At 35.3% G+C, this 23,692-nt stretch overlaps 1 protein-coding gene across 1 annotated transcript in view; it reads right to left on the minus strand.

Moving 5' to 3' along the window:
- Positions 1 to 1,369: 1,369 nt before the first annotated feature.
- Positions 1,370 to 23,692, minus strand: part of LOC140171194 (uncharacterized) — a 147,945-nt gene continuing 125,622 nt past the window's right edge. Inside the window, exon 7 of the mRNA XM_072194404.1 lies at positions 1,370 to 1,943. Within this exon, the coding sequence (XP_072050505.1) occupies positions 1,488 to 1,943 (456 nt within the window). The 3' untranslated portion in view covers positions 1,370 to 1,487. The remainder of the gene's footprint in view (positions 1,944 to 23,692) is intronic.

A 23,692-nucleotide genomic window follows, 5' to 3' on the forward strand; every position in this document is an offset into this window, starting at 1 on the left:
AACATGAAACTTGTTACGGCTGCTCAATATACATGACAACTAAGTGCCTCAGGCAAATGTCACTTTCTGGAAAGCTGGACTGGATGAGGACCAATGCTAACCACATATGTGACCCCTCGGCACAACTGAGCCCGGATGTCGCCAGTGCCACTATTGAGATATGCTCCATCGAACTTAACAATAAACAATAGGAAACAAAGGATTTATTGACTGTTTTATTGATTTTTCACTACTTAAATGTCAAGTACTCTAGACATGATATACATCATTTTAAAGCTAATTTCAAGCAGAATATTTTGGATGAATACCTCAAAAATGATGATTGGCGACTTCAGGGCTCAGTTGTGCCGAGGGGTCACATATTTAGTGGTGTAGAAAAAGTACCTGATGTTTCTTTGCTTTATCTTTATTAAAACACTTTTTTTTCAACAGCTGCAGCAGCACACAATTAATTACTACACTACACAACTTTTTCCTATGATCATTTATGCAATATATGGTACTTTGTACAACTAATAGATAATCAATATCAAGGGTTCATATCATTTTATCATATCTAGCTTGTTCTACTTATTTTTCTGAACCAGCAGAAAAATATAAGAGTAGAGCAACTTCTAAAATCTTGGACAATAGAGATTTACTTCACTTGAGTTGAAGTTTTGCAATACATAAAAATTAGAAATCAACTCACTTGTGGAGTTAATTTTTGTGCTTTCAGTGGTCTAACAGGCAGCCACAAATTTTAAAACCTGCAAAAAATATTTATTACACATACTGCTTTAAAGTGCATTTTGATCTGCCTTGTGTAAATTGCAAATTTGCATTTGAGTACAACATGTTAATTCTAGTTTCCGATACTACCCTAATTTAGAGATGTCAGACCATTAGGCTATTCAATTTGAAACCCATACACCACCTATGGATGACACAACCTTAATCTCCCCCACAGGGGGTGTAAATTTGAAATAGAGTTACCCCATTCAGTAATCCCATTTGAAATTCACACCCCCTGTATGGGTAATTAAGGTCATATCATCCATAGGGGTATATGTATTTTAGATGGAATAGCCCATTCAGGCATACATACTGTAGAAGATATGAGCTATTAATTGGAAAACGTTTTGCACATCTACCCTTTAAATCACAAAACTTACACTTCTTTGGTGAGTATCTCAGCTAATTTTGTCCAATTTATTCATTTGGATATACTTAATTACCTGTTCCATATTATACCCTATTTGATTACATAGTTTCCAGCACTGCAGTAACCATAAGATGATCAGACGGATTTAATTCCTCTTTCAATACAGCGTTCACTATCTTCATTGGCTCCTCAAACCATCGCACACATAAAGCACTTAACACAACAAGGCAGATGATAGAAAAGATGAAGTGAACCAGCGGAGGCATTCCTAAATACAAGCATCTTCTCCAGGCATGTAGACTACATCGAGTCTAGTAGTTTTCCTTTGGGAAATGTGCAACTATCATGGAAAACACAAACAACAGTTGCAACCTGTTCTCTGTAATTGGTATCTGTACTTGGATTTGAAAATCACGACTAAATGTACGATAGAAATCATTAATTGCACTATGAAACAGATTAGCAGAGCTTTGGCAAGGAGGTAATAAAAATAGATATCTGAGCTGCATTCAGGGCATTTTGGTGGCATACATGCTTTCTTGTTGCCCCCGGCAACACAAACAGAGCACCTACATGATCCATGTGGACCACAGTCATGGTAACAGCCGGTATTTTCTTTGGTTCCGTAATACGTTGCTTTGGCGGCTTCAAGGACTCGCCATAATCGTGTCCATTTCACTTGTGAGGTATATTTGTTCTCGTAAGAATCTCCAAGGCCATGTAGAAGGCACGAGGTTACTTTGAGGTATCTAGAAGAGGCAAGGATTCGATCTGGACGACTTTCAAATCCTGGTTCAGGCTGAAAGAAAATTAATGATAAAAAAAAATCAAAATTACTATGAATTTCTTAAAAATTATCAGAGATTATTACAGTGTTTCAATGTTTGTTTTTATTTAACACAATATATGTAAATAAATTTAATAAATAAAGGCGTAAGCTAGACAATTTATTGTCAAAGATAAATTAAATCAGCTCCCAAAGACCCACCACCCCAAAATTCCAGGGGAGCATACCATCCAAAAATTTGTGATGTGCCACCCCCACCCACCCCCGGCATAGGTATAAGATAACAACTTTATTGGGGACTCATCTGAGCTGCCTCAGAAGCTGAGCTAGCTTTAATCCGACTTGCCTATAAATAAGATTTAAAACAATATGTTTCCCAGGGACATGTTGACTAGTTTCTATTTACAGATATTGATCAAATATGACAAAAAACAAAGATAAGAAATATAAAGGTCATCTTATGAAACAAGTGTGCGTGAAAGATAAATCTGGCAAAAAATCACATGCAGTGGGGTGGAATGGCTGCTATTATGTCTGTTTTTGCAGAAGATGTGTTTATGCTACAAAGAACCCTGATCAATGGGCTATTCCAGTTGAAATCCATACACCCCCTATGGAAGACATGACTTTAATCTTCCACACAGGGGGTGTGAATTTCAAATAATCTACACCCCTATGTGGCAGATTCGTGTCATATCTTGCAATGGGGGTGTATGGATTTCAACCGCAATAACTGAATCTGCCCAGTCTGCCACTGGCATGTGCATCCATACTATTCTGTTATTCAGATTTCCTTTTACAAATTAAGCGTACTGCTAGCCGTCCAGCGTGTATTATTTTGCACAAGGTCCAATGCACACGCTTGACGTCGCACATATATATGCGATGGTTTACGCTGAAAAGGAACCTTGTAAAAAATTATATGTTCAGCTCAGAACACCATAGATTTACATAGAATGCAGGCATTCCCTGATCGGAACTGTATACGAGGTCTTTGTCATCCTTTACACCTGCACCACAATTCACATGCACTAGTGGAGAGAGCAAGTAATTATTTTGGATATTTGTCTCCACTGGGAATTGAACCAGGGACCTCTATCACCCGAGTAAAAAGGTCCGTTCATACTACGATGCACTTGCATTGCAGTAAGTTATATTCTTGATTCTTGCATTTCCAAGTTAAAATGTACTTAACTTTATTATAATGCCACAATGCAGGTTTTTTTTCAGCGTGTCTCTCATTGCAAATCGCGAAAATAACTGTACACGAAAATTACCACTTATACAGTATACAGGTTTCTTGTAATATTGCAAATGCTCCACAAAATAAATCAGAGATACAAAATGTATATTTTGAGTTTTGTGCTCTGAATTTTATGCTGTCAAATATACAAATCACCAATTTGGGCATATTGAATCTTATCAAATCTCTCATCTCGGTTTTTGTATTATATATGTGAAACCACCACATGATTTTCTTTGCCTTAGAAAGGAAATTAAAAAAGGGCACCACTCACTCACTTAGCCTTGTCCTATATCTGACACACATCCCAGTTGTTGGACATTGATGCCACTTTACTTATTGATAATGCATCATTGTGGTTATCTCAGCTGAGCATCTTATGTAAGCAAACTAAACTTGACACATTTCTTTTCACTGAATCTAGGTTAGCATTGTGAAGAGATGCTTTGTAATTATTTATACAATTCCAATACATTTGAATGATTTCTTGCTTGACGGAGGTGAATAAATAAGTCTAGATTTCAATAGATTATGTAACCGGGTGAAACTGCATGTCACTGTGGATAAAAATCAAGGTCTGTTCGTAATCGTAACTGTCATTTCATCTGGGTACACTAGCGGAATGGCAAGGATGTGTGTGTGTGTGCATTTGGACAGTCATCTGCAGCATATCCTTTGAAGCTATGATCGTCTCACCTGAACACAAAGACAAGATAGTCTTCAAACCTGCCATTGAATCGATTTTCCGTACAAAAGGTCAATAACGCAACTATCGTCCACTCAATTGCATTATCAGTCGCAAACCAATGGAATATTGTGCTCTGAGCCTCCATGCAAGAATGACGTTGAGACAGGGGGGGTTATATAACGCAAAGTTAAACTTATTCGATACCAGAGTTACAGATATTGTTTTTATTTAATTATCTGCAAACTGAATCAAATAAGCAGTTTTTACCGTGGCATTTCTTGTAACCATAATTGTTTTGCAACAACATAGTTTACATCACAGCCGTAACTGCGGCAGAGACAAAGTATGTACTTCGATTGAATGCCGCTTCTTTCAAACATGCTGAGCCAACAGATGCGCGTGAGACGTACATGGTCTCAGCAGAATATGAAATTCCTATAGAATTATGATCCAGATGACCATCCATCTCTTCACGGTCTATGAGACTATGATTCTAGCTATCACACGTTGTCATCCTCAAGCAGGCCTTCACATTTGCAACCTAAAACACTGACATACCTCATGTGAATGTCAAAGTAGGTCAACAGTGTTCAGATATATTATATCTGACCACTGTTGACCTACTTTGACATTTTCTTGAAATGCGAACTCTTTTCACTAACCACACCGCTGTTTTAGATATTGGCATGTTTCAGTCTGTGAGGTGAATGACTAGCAATAAAGAGATAAAGAAATGCATATCATTGAAATTCCTTCCCCATATTGATCGTGCATTAGCCTACCAATCTTTAGTAAACAAGCCTAAAATTAGGATTCCTAAATGTGTTATGTGATGCTGGGTGAATTTAAAAACCAAACTGATAAATATATCCTCCTTTTCACAGCGATGTTGTTTAAAAAAATAAACACATTGAAAATGACAAAGTAATATCTCTTGACTTACCTACACACACTGCTTATAATCAAAACTTAAATATTGCCCAAGACAAAATTTGATGTCAATAACACTTAAAATTAGGCTATTCCTGTTGAAATCCATACACCCCCTATGGAAGACATGACCTCATTCTCCCACACAGGGGGTGTAGATTTCAAATGTAGTCACCCATTCAGGTAACCCCCATTTGAAATTCACACCCCGGTGTGGAAGATTAAGGTCATGTCTTCCATAGGGGTGTATGGATTTCAACAGGAATAGCCAAGTGTTACATGGCAGTGGTGTAACTCTATATCATTTTAAACTATGCACTATGAAACAAATACAAGGGACTCAGGTGTACGTGGGGCACTATGGGGAGTACCTAGTCTAACTTGAGTGTTTAGAAGAACTGAGGCAGTAAAGTACAGACTGGTTTTTGTGTTTTTTGCTCGACTCTAAAAAGCGAGTTTACCTGTTTTATATTTGCAGGTGGTACGTGAGGGGAAGTGTGATGCCTTACATATGGGTTTACAGTTAGTATGTGCTTGACTGAAAAAGTGCTTTACTGGAGTAAAATGGCTAATTTTAGACATTCTTACTTAGTTATATTTCTCATTCATCTTGAGTTAAGAAAGAGTACATATTTACTTGTAGTGACTATAATGGCAATTATCTTGTACACGGTACTGAAATTTAAAGGTGAGATGGATTAGAACTTTAACAGCAGCCTAAAAACAAGTGCAAATCACAATATAAAATCTACTACATAAAGGGAAACAAAGGGTGGTATTATACTCAACAGGGTAGAAGTACAACCCTCTTTGCATAAAATACTGTGACACATTAACCAAAAATTGCAGTATATATATGTATCTTCTTTTCAGTCTGTTAAAGACCAAAATATGACCTGGAAGTAATTTTGGTAGTATATTAGTGGGACAATCTTGCCACTTTAATAATAATAATAATAATAATGTACACTTAATAAAGCGCCGGTATCCGTCGAGAGACGCTCATGGCGCTTTGCAAAAAACAAACCAATGTACAATGATACAAACATATTATAACAATTAATAACAAAAACAGTTCATCAGTGTTGTATAGTTCATGATATGCAAAGAGTCAATTAAAAGCATTTTGGAACAAATGTGTTTTCAAATTTGTTTGGACCTTTGGACCTTTTGCCCACCAGTATGCCATTGTAAATGATTACTTATAGTCTATATAAAACACAAAAAGCCTCTTCTTCACAAAATATCTTACTCCATCAAGCCTAAAATTATTCTCATAGCAACCAACATTAATGCCATGCTAGCGAAGTCACAATACTTCACACTCCTTTTCTGCTGACCCTCTTTTAATTTCACTCTCACACCTGTCCCTATTTTATTAGTAATTTATTTGGCCATTTATCACTCTTCTCATCTTACCAAATAAGGAAATCTTGATTCATTAGTGTGAAAACTTGGTTTAAATTACTACTAAGCTTGAAGACACTGGGCTGCTGTAATAACACAGTCCTGTGTAATAGCTGCCTCCTTAGCTTTGAATTTATTATCAGCCTCTTAACTATTTTGATTGGTTACAAAGGGGGATATATCATGTATTGAGCCAATCAGAGATATGGTAAGAATTGTCAGGAGGACTGAAGAGGAATTTGCTTACAAGTGCTAATGTATCTAAAAGCCCTTTTTTGATTGGTTACTCAGCTAATAATAGCATTTTCAAAGCTACAATATTGTGTGTTTAATCAGTTTACTTATGCCCAATGTTCAAGTGATAATTTATTTTTCATATTTTAGTAACCTACAAATCTTTTTTGACTTACATGAAAGAAAGAAAATTCTTTAACAAATGTTTTTAAAAAACACTTACTATAAGGTACTGCATTATGAACATTTATCCTAGCCTCACATTTGGGGAAATGATTCATTTTTTAGAAAAGGGCACAAAATCTTGCATAGCAATTAACAAAAAATATTCCCCTGATTGACATCCACTAGGAGTATTAGAGAACATTCAAGGTCATCTCATATTAGTTTTGGCGACAACATTGATTTATCCAATTAAATTGTATGTCTGGTTGTTTAGATTGAATTAATTCTACCAACATCAACATTTCAAGCTGAATGAGGCTACACAGTTTAACATACAAATGTTTTGTACAGGTTTTCAATGGATACAACAAGCACACTACGTTGACACACTATAATGCTTCTACAAAGTTATATCTGCTTATGCAAGTTAGCATTCCAGTTGAGATCCGCACACCCCCTGTCGAATGTAGGACCTTAAATCTCCCACATACAGGGTTGATTTCAACTGCAATCACCCAGATAACCCAGTTTGAAATTCACACTCCGTGTGGGAGATTAAGATCCATAGGGGGGGTATATGGATTTCAACTAGAATGTCCCATTCAACATGTTCAATGATCTTCATCATAGTTATTACATTTTAGGAATGAGTCACAAAGTAGAAGTTTTTTACATCATTTTCTGGCAATGTATAAATGCTACATTTTGATGCAAACCCCATCAAAATCGGACATCTGGTTACCGAGTTATGAGCAATTTATCAATGGCTGAAAACAATATAAAACAAAAGAATTTGAACACTGTTTTTGCCAATATCTCAAAAACAATATTAGCGACATCCGACTCATTCCTCTTGATCATGTCACATATTTGCAAACATTTTGTACTCCTTATGACCTGAAAGGAATGGGGAAGAGTTGGTGGAGTTACTGTGTTGGGTAATATACACTGACATGACATGATTGCAATAAGTGAGATGAGTTTCAGTTACTTAAATGGCAGGTTTGGTTAAAGGTAGTGTACAATGTACACGTAAATTGCTACTGACATTGGCATGATACATTGAATGGCCATGATGGCAGCTTGAAGGATTGGTAAACAGGGTTGCCAAAAGATTTCAGCTCGAATCGCGGGTCAAATAATCGAAAAGTCACCCAATTTTTCTGTTTACCATTGGTTTCTATGGGACAGGAAACTATCGGAAGTCGCAGGAGCCAATGTTGAAAAGTCGCCCAATTTTTTTTTTAACCATTGGTTTCTATGGGACAGGAAATTGTCAAAAGTCGGGAAAATCTTCAAAAGTCGCCCAATTAGGCTACCAAATCGCGGGTTTGGCAACCATGTTGGTAAAAAACAAATTTCAATCTTAATGATACTAACCTACTTGGTTGGAATTTGGAATATACCATTATATTCTGAGGGGGATGATAGTATTTGAAATAAACAAATGACCCAACTTGCACAGGAAAATAATTGGCCCACCTCACAAGGCACTTTTGAAAAAAGGAAGACAAAATATAATGAAAAAATGCACCTATAGTTAAACTACTAAGTATTAGGCCTAAGTGTTAAAGAAATTTACAGACATTGTTTGTTTTCTGCCGAGTTATTTTCCCTATCATGGTATATAATAAACATTTACAAGTATATCAGAATTAGTTTTACACTGAAAACATTATTTTGTAAGTTCTACTAAATAAAAGTTAGTAAAAACGATGTCTCGTTCTACTAATTAGTGATTTGTAAAGCATGTTTAGCGATGCTATTATATTGGTTGGGTATGCCGAACAAGTCTGCTTTACCAATGAAACTGTTCGTACGGCATATGCTTTACGAATTTCAAACCTGCCGTACTAACGTAATAATATCGTAACAATGTCTCTTTCTACTAATCTTGGTTAGTTCGACAGGCTCAACAAAGTTTAGAACTTGTTTGTCTGGTTGAACGAATCAATTGTACAAATGTGATGTACGATGGTTGTGAAGGTGGAAAACTATGCTAACAGGTAATATTTCTTATTATAAATTATTATTATTATTAAAAGTCATGATGCTGTGTCACATCGCATGTAAGCTTAAAGACTTTTAGTCATTACGACCACACTGTACATGTGTCACAGCATTTCTGATCATACAGAAAAGAAGCTTACACCATCAATACAATATCTAGTGCTCATTTTGAGAGAAATAACTTGAAATATTAACTGTTAGCATAGTTTTCCACTTTCAAGTTTGTCGCTGCACAACCGCTACTTGGTCAGTCGTCTGCAAGCACGAACACATGATCGAAACAGCGGGAATGTTTAAAACATCGTAAAACCACCAGAGATTTGTAAAACCAAATGGTACAACGAGTTCGACGAACTATCGATGCTGTACTAAATGTTGCATTGTCGTAGAACTTCCAAATCCAATTAGTAGGACCTACTCCACAACTATTATTCCTTCATTTACGAGTCTTGCATACATCCGCTTAGTATACATATATCGTAAGACATCGTAAAACTGGTAGCATGCGCTCAAGCAGTTTATTTTACTAATTTAAATTAGTAGAACACAACGAAAAACAAGCTTTTGTTTTCAGTGTAGCTGTATAATGTTGAAAAACAAATGCCACAAAAATTATGTGGGCTGATTGTTGTATTAAACCAACGCAGCATATAAAAGTTTATCTTCTAAAATAGTCCTAGCTTCATCAAGAAAACAGGTTCTCCCAAGAGTGGGATTTCATCATTTGAATTTCAACCCTGAATGCATTTCTACATCCATCTATAAGCCCCCCCCAAGATTAAGGAGAATAACAAATTGTACAAAGTATTCATGAGGAGACAACAACTAGACTTGGTTTTAACAAAATGCAAAACAAATGACCCCATTAAATGATATAGTGTGCTCCTCAGAGGATAAATTAAATCACTAAATATCCGCCCCCTGATGTCCATTTCTAAGAAAGCCTTATAGCTAGTGTATAGCAGTCAGCAAGCAAACAAAACAACTACAGCTTGTCCAACCTAAAATGTGACATAATCAAAGGGAATGAGTCACATGTTGGCAAGTTTCAATTCGATGTTTTGTACATCATTTTCTGGCATTTTACGAATGCTACATTTTGATGCAAACCCCATTAAAATCGATACTAAAAACAATATTAGTGACATCTGACTCATTCCCCTTCATCATGACACAAATAGGCACAACTTCCTGACATCATTTAAAGAATTCAGGCGCACAAGCTGATAAATGCTACTGTTAAACCTCTTTAAGGGTATACGAGGTATTGTTGGTCGAAGCAGCCAAAAAAAAATCGATTTTCATTATCTGAATCAATCTATTATTGAAAAATAACACTTTGGAGTTTTGCAAAAGTTCATTCTACAAATCATATACTTTGAAAACTTATTTGAAAAAAGTTATGTACATTTTACAAAAGTGTTGTTGTTTCAGCCCCTCTTTACAATATAACTCAAGAACCACAGGACCTACAAAAGTATATATTCATGCTCGCTATGAATTGAGCAATGTAATTTTTGCTAAAGCTCACTACCATTCGCAAGATGCTGTGAACTACATTTTTTTTGCTGCTTCGACCAACAATACATCATATACCCTAAAGTATGGCCACCAACATCTGCCTATAATGATAGCTTTAAACCGTCACCCTACTTAAAAAATTCCAAGATTAAGTTATGAAATTATATTATAATTTGACCATAATTCAAACATTTTTTGCTTCACAAATCCAGTATATAGCGTACCTAGTATGTCATCCACACCCTATCAACAGTAGATATCATACCTAGTATGTCATCCACACCCTATCATCAGTAGATAGCATACCTAGTATGTCATCCACACCCTATCATCAGTAGATAGCATGCCTAGTATGTCATCCACACCCTATCATCAGTAGATAGCATACCTAGTATGTCATCCACACCCTATCATCAGTAGATAGCATACCTATTATGTCATCCACAACCTATCAACAGTAGATAGCACTGTTGAAATAACTGTTGGTGCTAATACTATCTTCAGTAGCTAGCACTGTTGAAGTAACACTTGGTACTGATGCTATCTGCAGTAAATTGTTGAAGTAACTCTTGGTATTGATGCTACCTTCAGTAGATAGCACTGTTGATGTAACTCATGGTACTGATGCTATCTTCAGTAGATATAACACTGTTGAAGTAACTCTTGGTATTGATGCTATTTTTACTGAAAAGGCTGGTTTTACTTGTTACACTAACATTGCCATCTACTGATGATAACATCTGTGCTATGAGCTATATTTTAATAGTGTTATATTAAAGACAACATTAGTGCAATTGGTAGATTGAATAGTGCTATGTTAGTATATACTATATAAAGTTTCTTTCACAGTGTTGCTATGGAAAACATCATTAATACCATTGATTAATTGATCATGGAGGTGAGTGTACCTCACTTTGCTTCTCACACTTGTAGAAAACAACTCTATAAAAGGATCCTTTTACTGGACCAAAATAGTAATAACAACTCTCATCTGGGACCAGCTGGTACTAATGGCAAAACTGGTACTAATGGCAACTGAACTTTGATTTCCTACCAAATGACACATTTCTGTAGAAGAAACTCTGATTTTGCTACCTTTTCTTAATTTTTGATGTGATCTTGATACCCTGCATTGACATTAAAAAAAAGGAATTTAACACTCCTTCCAGAACTTTCAGTGGTAAATTGTGAACTTTATAGCCTGTCTGATAGCCCCCATTCCTGCTTGATAGCCTCACGTCATTCAGTATAAATATAAGAACCTGTCTAAAATCTTTTAAAAAAACAGGGATTTTTATTAGACATGGTCTAATCTAATCAGTCCAAAAACAGCAAATGTGAAATTAAGGTACCAGTCAAATCAGGGAGCACAAAAATAGAAAATATTAAGAAAATTGGCATAAACAGCTGATAACTTTGCAACCAAGTAGACTAGATCTAATGTATAGTTCAGTAATAATACACTTGCTTGACCAATACTGCATGTCTAAAAATGCCTTAAGTAAGGATTCAATCATGTTTCACCCTTGTTCATCACCATTTAACAACGATGCGTCCGCACCGTCTGCATGGTTAACTTCGCAAGGGCTGCGAAGTCATGACTGCAAGCATCACTGCAAGTCATCACTGCAAGTATAACACAAATACATGTGTAGACGACTTATGGATTCAGTCGTCTTAATCCCCTTCAGCCCTACTGACTATTCTTACCATTATCTCTGATTCGCTCATTACATGATACGGCCTGTGTAACCAATCAAAATAGCCGGTAGTGTATGATAATGCTAATATCTAAATCATCAAAATTGCCTCCTTTGGGCTAGTTCAATCGGATGATGTCTCATTTGTGGATGTCAAACATCCATTACTGTCATGTAAACAACAGTATGTATTCAACATAAATACAAGATTGTCAATACTAATGTAATTATCTTATTGCTGTAACGAGACCACACTATATTTCATGGAAACGCATGTTTGTTTTAGTCAAAGCTACAATGCATGAGCTTGATAACATCAGACAAATCACATTTAATGTCTAGTATATACCTTCCAGGCATGTACTTACATCGGAAGTATCTATTACTGTCACTGTATTTTTATTAGATATTTCCTTAGTTGATTGGACATATATCTACATATGCCAAAGGACACGTGATTTATGTAATGCCAAGAGGCACATGATATGTGTGATAACAAATGCAGATCGCATGGAACCTACAGCACCAAATTGTGCTCAACAATTTCGAGGAAATATCGATTTTTGAAGACCAAAGCAAGGAGCCAACTTTATGCTCATTTTGTGAGAGTTAATCATAGTGAGTTACAGCTTTCTGGTTCTGAACTCTCGAAATATCTCCATTTTCAAAATTGCTTCCTTTGGGCTGGTTAAATCAGATGTTTCATTTTTAGCTGTCATGTAAGCAGCAGTATGGATTCAACATAAATACAAGATTGTCAATACTAATGTAATTATCTTATTGCTGTAACAAGACCACACTATATTTCATAGAAACGCATGTTTGTTTTAGTCAAAGCTACAATGCATGAGCTTGATAACATCAGACAAATCACATTTAATGTCTAGTATATACCTTCCAGGCATGTACTTACATCGGAAGTATCTATTACTGTCACTGTATTTGTATTAGATATTTCCTTAGTTGATAAGACATATATCTACATATGCCAAGGGCCACATGATTTATGTAATGCCAAGGGGCACATGACACATGTGGAAAAAAATTGCAGATAGCATGGAACCTTTAAAGGTTTCTTGGACAGGTTCCATGCTTTTTTAAATTGTTTTTAGAGATTATAAAGTATTATTCATTGTATTTTTTCCAGCAAATTGCATCAAATTGTACTGATTTAGAAACAAATAATAATTGATATACTGCTCTGTATGATTTATTTTGATGTGTGGTCAAATCAAACTGAACTGAACTGAAATGTGTGAGATTGGTATTTTTTTAAAGATTACAGGGAATTGAATGGAATATTGCAGATTATGTGGAACATTTTCTAAGATTGTTCATATTCAGATAAAATTTAACCACAAATCGTCCATATTTGTCATAAATTGCACAATGTGTGAGGTTTGTGCAGAACTTTTCAAATTGTGTGGGTCGCACAGAGCTCTTACAATTGTGCAAAATTTGTTTGCAGATTGCTGGATATTCAAAAATTACTAATATGAAATGTTTGTTTGCCCCTATACATGCAAGTTTTGATGAATTTTGATTCCACAGAATTTTACCATGTGACAATCACAAGTCCCTGTCTATGTTCTGTATCCGGTAATGACAAGGTCGCAGACAAATTAAATAGATTACATACTTAAACATTATTGGTAAATCAATTTGTTGGGAGTCTGCTCAATAATTATCGGCCTTCATATAGCAAAAGGCACATTTAGGACCAGCAATTTCCTTATCAAGGGGAATTTAAAGCCAACTCATTTTATCCCACAATAACAGAATTCTGATGCTGGCATGGAGTATAACATATCTGAATTATACATTGCGGTTTGGTGCATAACATGTGTGAATTATTCCAGATGTATTCCGCACCCCCCCTATGGAAGACACTTCCGGAATTCGGGGCTAAATTGACAGCCGGAATTCACATGTCAGGAAAAACCCATGGAAGACACTGCCGGAATTGTGGTAATATGTCTAATATGGCCAGCCGGAATTCACGTAAATGTAAATGTCTTCCATAGGGTTCCAGCTGGAATTAGAACATCTTTTGTTTCCAGCCAGAATTCAAGTAAATGTCTTTCATAGGTTAATCGAAATGGTGATCATAAGTGAAGATTCTGCTGGAATTGGAGCATTTTTGACCATTTTCCAGCCGGAATATTAAGAAATGTGAATGTCTTCCATAGGCACATCATGGCCTTTCACAATCCCCACTCTTGTTTTTTCGTTTATTTTAGCAGCCGGAATTTCACCTAATCTCAATGTCTTCCATACCCTCCAGCTGGAATCTTTGCTAAAAATGACTGCTGGAATTCTAGACACATCTCAATTCCAGCTGGAATTGTATTTTTTTTAAATGTCTTCCATAGGGGGGGTGTGGAATACATCTGGAATAGCCCATTATACACCAAGGTTTGGTGTATAACATGTCCGAATTATACACCAAGGTTTGGTATGCAGCATGCCTGAATAGTATGTTGCTTATGAGTGAAAACACATAGAAATGATCAAACAATTCATACATGTTGTTCAAATATAATTTCATTTTTCAATCTGCTATCATGATGAAATAACAATTCAAATTTGAAGACTGTAATAGAGGATTAGAGAACACAACATGCAATAGGAAGTACGATATTCACCTCTCAGGATGCAATTCTTTAACCCAATATGCCTATACATCCATAGAATGACCTTTGCCTATCTTGGGTACAAGAGCTCATACTCAACAACTTGAGGTCAACTTTTGTGCTTTGATTCATAGAGGTGACTGAACTATGCCTCTGGGGATGAGACTACTGGGCTATTCCAGTTTAAATCCATACACCTACCTTATGGTCAATCCAGCTGAGATATTTTGCTACTTTTATATCAGTTGAAAATTTAGCCTCAAATGAGTATATTTTGTTTGGAAATCCAAAATTTCTTACAGCTTTTCCACGTTTTATGGATGAAAATGGTTGAATCTGGAATTATTTAAATGGTTGAATTTGGTTGGAATTCCAGAATCTTCCACAAGTGGGTATGGATTTCAAATGGAATGGGGCAATGCATGCTATACCTTAACTAGTGTCTGATTGTTCAAGCAGACAATTGCAATTGCTGTAATTGGCTAAATTGGCATCGCTGTGATTGTCTAAGTTGGAATTGCTGTAATTGGCTAAATTGGCTATGATGGACGAGTGTGATTGAACTTATCAAGTCCCTGGGAACTGTGTGTAAATAAAAAAGCAGCAACGACTGTAGACAGAGATTTTGACAACTGATGCTATTTACAGTATGTAACAATGTTAAAATATTTCATTATTGATGCTATCTTCAGTAGATAACACACTTAATATAGCTCCTTGTTATCTTCAGTGGCTCATGATCGTTATGCTTCAAACAGAAGGTGATGGTACTGATATAATGAAAGACAGAGATAAAAAGACATTTCTGACAACTAGACAGAAATTGTTGTACTGCGCAGGTCGGCAACCAATTACAGCACGCTTTTGCTCTGACGTCAGATGCGTTTTAGTCCTTTCATTGATGCTATATTCAGTATTAATACCATTTAAGCAGCTCATGGCATTAATGCTATCGTATTAATACCATTTAAGCAGCTCATGGCATTAATGCTATCTTCATCAGATAGCACTGTTGAAGAAACTCATGGTACTGTAGCTATCTTGAGTAGAAAGTACTGTCCAAGTAACTCTAGGTACTGATGCCATCTGCAGTAGATAGCACTGTTGAAGTAACTCTAGGTACTGATGCTCTCTTCAGTAGATAGCACTGTTGAAGTAACTCTAGGTACTGATGCTATCTTCAGTAGACAGCACTGTTAATGTAACACTTAGTACTGATGCTATCTTCAGTAGATAGCACTGTTGAAGTAATGCTTGGAACTGATGCTATCTTCAGAAGATAGGACTGTTGAATAATGCTTGGAACTGATGCTATCTTCAGAAGATATGACTTTTGATTTTGAAGTAACACTGTGTACTGATGGCACAGTACTGTTGATATCTTTTTTTATAGAACTGCTGAAATAACACTTGGTACTGATGCTAACTTCAGTACATAGCACTTTTTAAGTAACACTTTGTACTGACAGTACTGATGCTATTTTCAGACGATAGGACTGCTGAAGTAACACTTGATACTGACGCTATCTTTAGTAGATAGAACTCTTGATGTTTAGTACTGATGTTATCTTCAGAAGATATGAATTTTGATTTTGAAGTAACACTTTGTACTGATAGTACTGATGCTAATTTCAGAAGATAGGACTGCTGAAGTAACACCTGATACTGATGCTATCTTCAGTATATAGCAAAGTTGAAGTAACACTTGATACTGATGCTATCTTCAGTAGATAGCACTCCTGAAGTAATGTTTGGTATTGATGCTATCTTCAGAAGATAGGACTATTGATTTTGAAGTAACACTTTGTACTAACAGTACTTATGCTATCTTTAGAATATAGAACTGCTGAATAACACTTGGTACTGATGCTAACTTCAGTAGATAGCACTTTTGAAGTAACACTTGATACTGATGCCATCTTCAGTAGATAGCACTGTTAAAGTAACACTTGGTACTGATGCTAATTTCAGTAGATAGAACTGTTGAAGTAACTCATGGTACTGATGCTATCTTCAGTAGATAGCACTCTTGAAGTAATGTTTGGTACTGATGCTATCTTCAGAAGATAGGACTTTTGATTTTGAAGTAACACTTTGTACTGACAGTACTTATGCTATCTTTAGAAGATAGAACTGCTGAATAACACTTGGTACCCAGCAAACACAAAAACGTTTTAAAAACGTTTTAAATAAGTAATATTTTGGCTTTTGGTTTAGGTAAAAACGTTTTAATAACATTAAAATGTCGGGTTATATAAAGGTCATGATAACGTTTTAAAACGTTTTGTATGGAAACACACTACAACTATATTTTTAAATGTTTTCAAAAAATGTTATTGTAAACTATTTTTTTTTTTTTTTTTTTCAAATATTGTGTCAATACTTAAATAACATTTTGTTAAAATATTTGAACTCAGCAAACACAGAAATGTTCTTAAAATGTTTTTTCAAAACCTTTTAATAACATTTAAATGTCAGGTTATATAAAGGTCATGAAAAAAAAATTAAAAATGTTATTGAAAATATTTTGGGCAAACGTTTTTCACAAAATATTTTTTCAACCAAAAATAACATTCTGTTTAGAATGTTTTGTATCAAGTTTTCAAGAATGTTTTTGCAATGTTATTAAAACGTTTTATACCCTTTATATAACCCGACATTTAAACGTTTTCTGTAAAACATTTTTGTTTGCTGAGCAGTAGATTAGCAAAAAATGTTTTTTAAGGTTATGAAAACGTTTTATACTCTTAATATACCCTTTATATAACCTGACATTTAAACGTTTTCTGACAACCTTTAATAACAATAACCTTTTGCGAATGATGTCTAAAACGTTTTGTGTTTGCTGGGTACTGATGCTAACTTCAGTAGATAGAACTGTTGAAGTAACACTTGATACTGATGCTATCTTCAGTAGATAGTACTCTTGAAGTAATGTTTGGTACTGATGCTATCTTCAGAAGATATGACTTTTGAATTTGAAGTAACACTGTGTACTGACAGTACTGAGGATATCTTTAGAAGATAGGACTGCTGAAGTAACACTTGGTACTAATGCTAACTTCAGTAGATAGCACTGTTGAAGTAACTGGCATTGATGCTATTGTCAGTAAATAGCACTGTCAAAGTAACTTGTGGTATTGCTGCTAAGTAACTTGTGGTATTGCTGCTATCTTCAGCAGATAGCACTGTTGAATGAACTCTTGGTATTGATACTTTCAGTAGATAGCACTGTTGAAGTAACACTTGGTACTGATGCTATCTTCAGTGGATAGCACTCTAAAAGTAACACTTGGTACTGATGCTATCTTCAGTAGATAGCACTGTTAAAGTAACACTTAGTACTGATGCTATCTTCACTAGATAGCACTGTTGAAATAATACTTGGAACTGATGCTATCTTCAGTAGATAGCACTGTTGAAATAATGCTTGGAACTGATGCTATCTTCAGAAGATAGGACTCTTGAATAATGCTTGGAACTGATGCTATCTTCAGAAGATATGACTTTTGATTTTGAAGTAACACTGTGTACTGATGGCACAGTACTGTTGATATCTTTTTTTATAGAACTACTGAAATAACACTTGGTACTGATGCTAACTTCAGTACATAGCACTTTTTAAGTAACACTTTGTACTGACAGTACTGATGCTATTTTCAGACGATATGACTGCTGAAGTAACACCTGATACTGATGCTATCTTTAGTAGATAGAACTCTTGAAGTAATGTTTGGTACTGATGCTATCTTCAGAAGATATGAATTTTGATTTTGAAGTAACACTTTGTACTGATAGTACTGATGCTACTTTCAGAAGATAGGACTGCTGAAGTAACACTTGATACTGATGCTATCTTCAGTAGATAGCACTCTTGATTCATGTTTGGTATTGATGCTATCTTCAGAAGATAGGACTTATGATTTTGAATTAACACTGTGTACTGACCGTACTGATGTTATCTTTAAAAGATAGGACTACTGAAGTAACACTTGGTACTGATGCTAACTTCAGTAGCTAGCACTCTTGTAGTAATTTTTGGTACTGATGCTATCTTAAGATAGGACTTTTGATTTTGAAGTAACACTTTGTACTGACAGTGGTATTGATGCTATCTCCAGTAGATAACACTGTTAAACCAACTCTTGGTATTAATGCTATCTTCAGTAGATAGCACTGTTGATGTAACTCTTGGTATTGATGCTATCTTCAGTAGATAACACTGTTAAACCAACTCTTTGTATTAATGCTATCCATAGACAGCACTATTGATGTAACTCTTGGTATTGATGATATCTTCAGTAGATAACACTGTTGAAGTATTTCTAGGTACTGATGCTATCTTCAGTAGATAGCACTGTTGAAGTAACTCTTGGTATTGATGTTACCTTCAGTAGATAACACTGTTAAACCACCTCTTTGTACTGATGCTATCTTCAGTAGACAGCACTGTTGATGTAACTCTTGGTATTGATGCTATCTTCAGTAGATAACACTGTTAAACCAACTCTTGGTATTAATGCTATCCGCAGTAGATAGCACTGTTGATGTAACTCTTGGTATTGATGCTATCTTCAGTAGATAACACTGTTAAACCAACTCTTGGTAATAATGCTATCTGCAGTAGATATCACTGTTGATGTAACTCTTGGTATTGATGCTATCTGCAGTAGATAACACTGTTAAACCAACTCTTGGTATTAATGCTATCTTCAGTAGATAGCACTGTTAAACCAACTCTTGGTAATAATGCTATCCGCAGTAGATATCACTGTTGATGTAACTCTTGGTATTGATGATATCTTCAGTAGATAACACTTTTAAACCAACTCTTGGTATTAATGCTATATACAGTAGATAGCACTGTTGAAGTAACACTTGATACCGATGCTATCATCAGTAGATAGTACTCTTGTAGTAATGTTTGGTATTAATGATATCTTCCTTAGACAGCACTGTTGAAGTATCACATTACTGTTCTAGTTATTCATATTACTGATTAAGAGAGCACTTACGATAAAACCAAAGACTAGCATAAAACAAGTCCCTCACAATATTGTTCAAAAACCACATATGAATGGTGATTCTCACATACACCCTCAGTCACCGCACATTTGTATGAGCACTACCTCAACTGACTTTACTTTAACCTTAAAAACACAACCTTAATTTAAACAAAATTAATCATTATAAACCATAAGTAATTATGCAATGACGCTGCAGTATTCCAGTAATTGACACTTTGACTAATCACAACTCAACAAGTTAAGGACATTTTCTCATTTGACTTACATCAAATTAACATTGTACCTCATTTATCTTGATTACGAATTACCCTGCTTCTGTCCATATTAATATAAAATCATCTTAATCAATGTCTGCATGCATGTCATTTGACAACTTTGTAACAGTTTAAAGCACTCACCTACGATTTCCCTCCCCCACACCGAGACTGTCTTACCTCATTAACACATCAGTCATTTATCCTTTTAATGAATATCTATGCATTCATACCCTACATAAAATGTACACCTATAAATGGAATCAGGTCAGGCAAACTTAATGGTTAAATATTGCCTGTGTGCTGCGGTGACTAAAAAAACCTGTAACAGGATGAAAACCAAAGAATTAGGCCATGATTCATGTTTATTTCATATGTAGTAGGCCTACATGTTATTTGAATGTCTAGCAAAAATGACTTGTTAATGTCATGTGTTAAAGATTCTTTAAAAGTTTCAAAAGTTTCAAAATGTGTTCTGTTTTCAGAAAAAAACTGAGCAAATTTTGCATTTGAAGTGAGCAAAGGACCTACATGGTGAAAATCTTGCTAGATTTTTGAACAAAATAGTAATCAAGATTCCATGTTTTCTCCATGTTCAATCTGAACTTGAATTTAACTCTCTCCACGTGGGTGTCAACTGCAGACGACAAGTTTCAATATTTTTTAATTTCAGATTTTTAAAATTTTATGACCATATTTGGAATCAGCATGCAAAATGCATTAAAATGAGTAAAAACAAGCCTAGTATTGGTTCAGTGTTTCTTAAGATAGCTCTTGATACATGTGATATTTTGAGAAAATATCTCAAAACTTGGAACTTTTTATGTTGAAGCCTATGACTGGCACACAGAGCATTAAAGAAATACTGCTCTTGAAAGCCTGAGAACCTCTCAAATGACAATGATATTTTGAAGTCCATGCATTTGATACAGTAAGTCTATAAGCTATTAAGGGGTGTACCCTAAAAATCCAAAAAGGGCTCAAAACTGAAATTTATAAGACAATGAGAAATTGAAATGATACTGGGTAAACTTAAAATTTATAGACTACTACTTGGGCTTGAATCCAATTGAATTAATTTTTCAAGTACATCTCAAGTATACAAGTACTCCGCAATTTCTTTTGACAACTCATAATTTCTAAAATGTTTTACATATTTTGCTGATTGTGTGCTAAAAATAGTGAGTAAAAGTGGATTAATTTTTCAAGTACATCTCAAGTACTCATCAATTCCTTATGACAATTCATAATTTCTGAACATGTCTCACATCTTTTGCTGATTGTGTGCTAAGTGGGTTAAGATCAGTGATGACAACGCCACGCCTTAGATGCACAATTGGGCTACTTAGCGATCACTTGCCGCTACTCAAAAAAAGCATGCCGCTACTTGCCTAAAATTGGGCTACTTTAGCCAGTGTCAGGCCGCGGCAGTAATTTGACTTATTCCCTTTCAATTTAGCCGATTTAAAAAGGTTTTGAGTCTCTGAAGCTCGAAATTGCAATTACAATGGGTTTTTTGACCATTTATTGATCGGTCCTAAACTTCCCATTAAGAACCGGAAGTTTTTAAGTCAAATGCTTTTCCGCTCAATTGGGTGATTTGTGTTCTAAATCTGCCCAAATATCCGATATTGGGCGCTTTTTTAGGAAGTTTAAAATTGGGCTACTTGAGATTAATTTATCGTGGCTTGGCGAGCTAATTTCCCGCGCCTTGGAGCTGAAAAGTTTTGGCAACACTGGTTAAGATTACACGTCAATGGGAAACTAGACACAGGGGATGTTGTGGTAACTTGTTTGTTATAATAAGAAGTTATTTTAAAACTTCTTAATGTCTGGAAATGTTTCTTTTCCTTCTGATTGAGTGGGTGTAGCAAAACACATAGAGGATGTTGTGTTAACTTGTGGTTGTAATAAATAGTTACTTTAAAACTTCACAATGTCTGATAATGTTTTTTCTTCTGATTGAGTGTGCTAGTAACTCCTGAAAGAAGTGGGTTAAAGATATACCAAGTCTGTAGGGCAGACACATTGGGTGTGGATAATGTGCAAGTTGCGAGTTGTGAGTGCGAGTTGCGAGTTCGAGTTCGAGTTGCGAGTTGAAATTTGCGAATTGCAAGTTGAAATTTGCGAGTTGTCAAAGTAAGTTGCGAGTTGGTTTGCGAGTTGCAAGTTGACATTTGCGAGTTGAAATTTGCGAGTTGCGAGTTGAAATTTTGCGAGTCGCTAAGAAGAGTTTTGAGATGGGTATGTTGTGTAAATTTTTGGGTGTAATAAGCAGTTCTTTTAAATCTTAACGATGTCTGAAGAACAAACATTTCTGATTGTGATACATCCACAAGAAGTGGTTTAAAAATATATCAAGTCTGTAGGAAGACAAGTTGGGGATGTAATGTCAATTTGTGGACGCAATAAACAATTCTTTTAAATCTTAACGCTGTCTGAAAAAAATTCTGATTGTGTGGGTGATACATCCGCAAGAAGTGGTTTAAAAATACACCAAGTCTGTAGGAAGACAAGTCAGGGATGTTATGTCAATTTGTGGACGCAATAAACAATTCTGTTAAAACTTCACACTGTCTGAAAATGTTTATTTTTTCTGATTGCATGTGGTGATACATCCTGCAAGAAGTGGTTTAAAGATATACCAAGTCTGTAGGAAGTTGTCTTAGTGTTGCTGTGTAAATATGTGACTATAATAAGCAATTCTTTTAAAATTTCACAATGCCTGAATGTTTTTCCCTGATTGCATGTGGTGATACATCCTGCAAGAAGTGGTTTAAAGATATACCAAGTCTGTAGGAAGTTGTCTTAGTGTTGCTGTGTAAATATGTGACTATAATAAGCAATTCTTTTAAAATTTCACAATGCCTGAATGTTTTTCCCTGATTGCATGTGGTGATACATCCTGCAAGAAGTGGTTTAAAGATATACCAAGTCTGTAGGAAGTTGTCTTAGTGTTGCTGTGTAAATATGTGACTATAATAAGCAATTCTTTTAAAATTTCACAATGCCTGAATGTTTTTCCCTGATTGCATGTGGTAATACATCCTGCAAGAAGTGGTTTAAAGATATACCAAGTCTGTAGGAAGTTGTCTTAGTGTTGCTGTGTAAATATGTGACTATAATAAGCAATTCTTTTAAAATTTCACAATGCCTGAATGTTTTTCCCTGATTGCATGTGGTGATACATCCTGCAAGAAGTGGTTTAAAAATATACCTAGTCTGTCGGAAGTTGTCTTAGAGTTGCTGTGTAAATATGTGACTATATTAAGCAATTCTCGCCTGGTTTCGTAGGAAGCGTTGAGAAGTATACAACCAGAAACTGAACCAGAATTCTTTTGAAGCTTCACAATGCGTGAAATTAGTTTTTTGCTGATTGTGTGCGGTAACAACTCCTACAAGAAGTGGGTTAAAATATACCAAGTCTGTAGGAAGACACATTCGGGATGTTATGTAAATTTGTGGCTGTAATAAATCATTCTATTAAAACTTAAGAATATCTGAAAATGTTTATTTTTTCTGATTGCGTGTGGTGATACATCCTGCAAGAAGTGGTTTAAAGATATACTAAGTCTGTTAGTCATCTTGGAGTTGCTGTGTAAATATGTGACTATATTAAGCGTTTCTTTTCAAATTTCACAATGCCTGATATATCAAATCTTATAAGAAGACAAGAAGGAAATGTAATATAAATTTGTGGCTGTAAAAGCAATTATGTGACTATGATAGGCAATTCTTTTAAAACATAGAAATATTTGAAAATGTCTTTTTTAACTCCTGGAAGAAGTGGGTTAGTCTGCAGGAAGAGACATTGGGGATGTTTTGTTAATTTGTGGCTGCAAAACGCGCAACAAGCACCACTTCTAAAGGGAGTTTAAGATTTACAACTATCTAACAAACAATAGCATGCCCTACTTTCATACATGGAATCAGATCTGTATGGTTGATT

The sequence above is a fragment of the Amphiura filiformis genome, chromosome 15, assembly GCF_039555335.1.
Source record: "Amphiura filiformis chromosome 15, Afil_fr2py, whole genome shotgun sequence".
Classification (NCBI taxonomy): Eukaryota; Metazoa; Echinodermata; class Ophiuroidea; order Amphilepidida; family Amphiuridae; genus Amphiura; species Amphiura filiformis.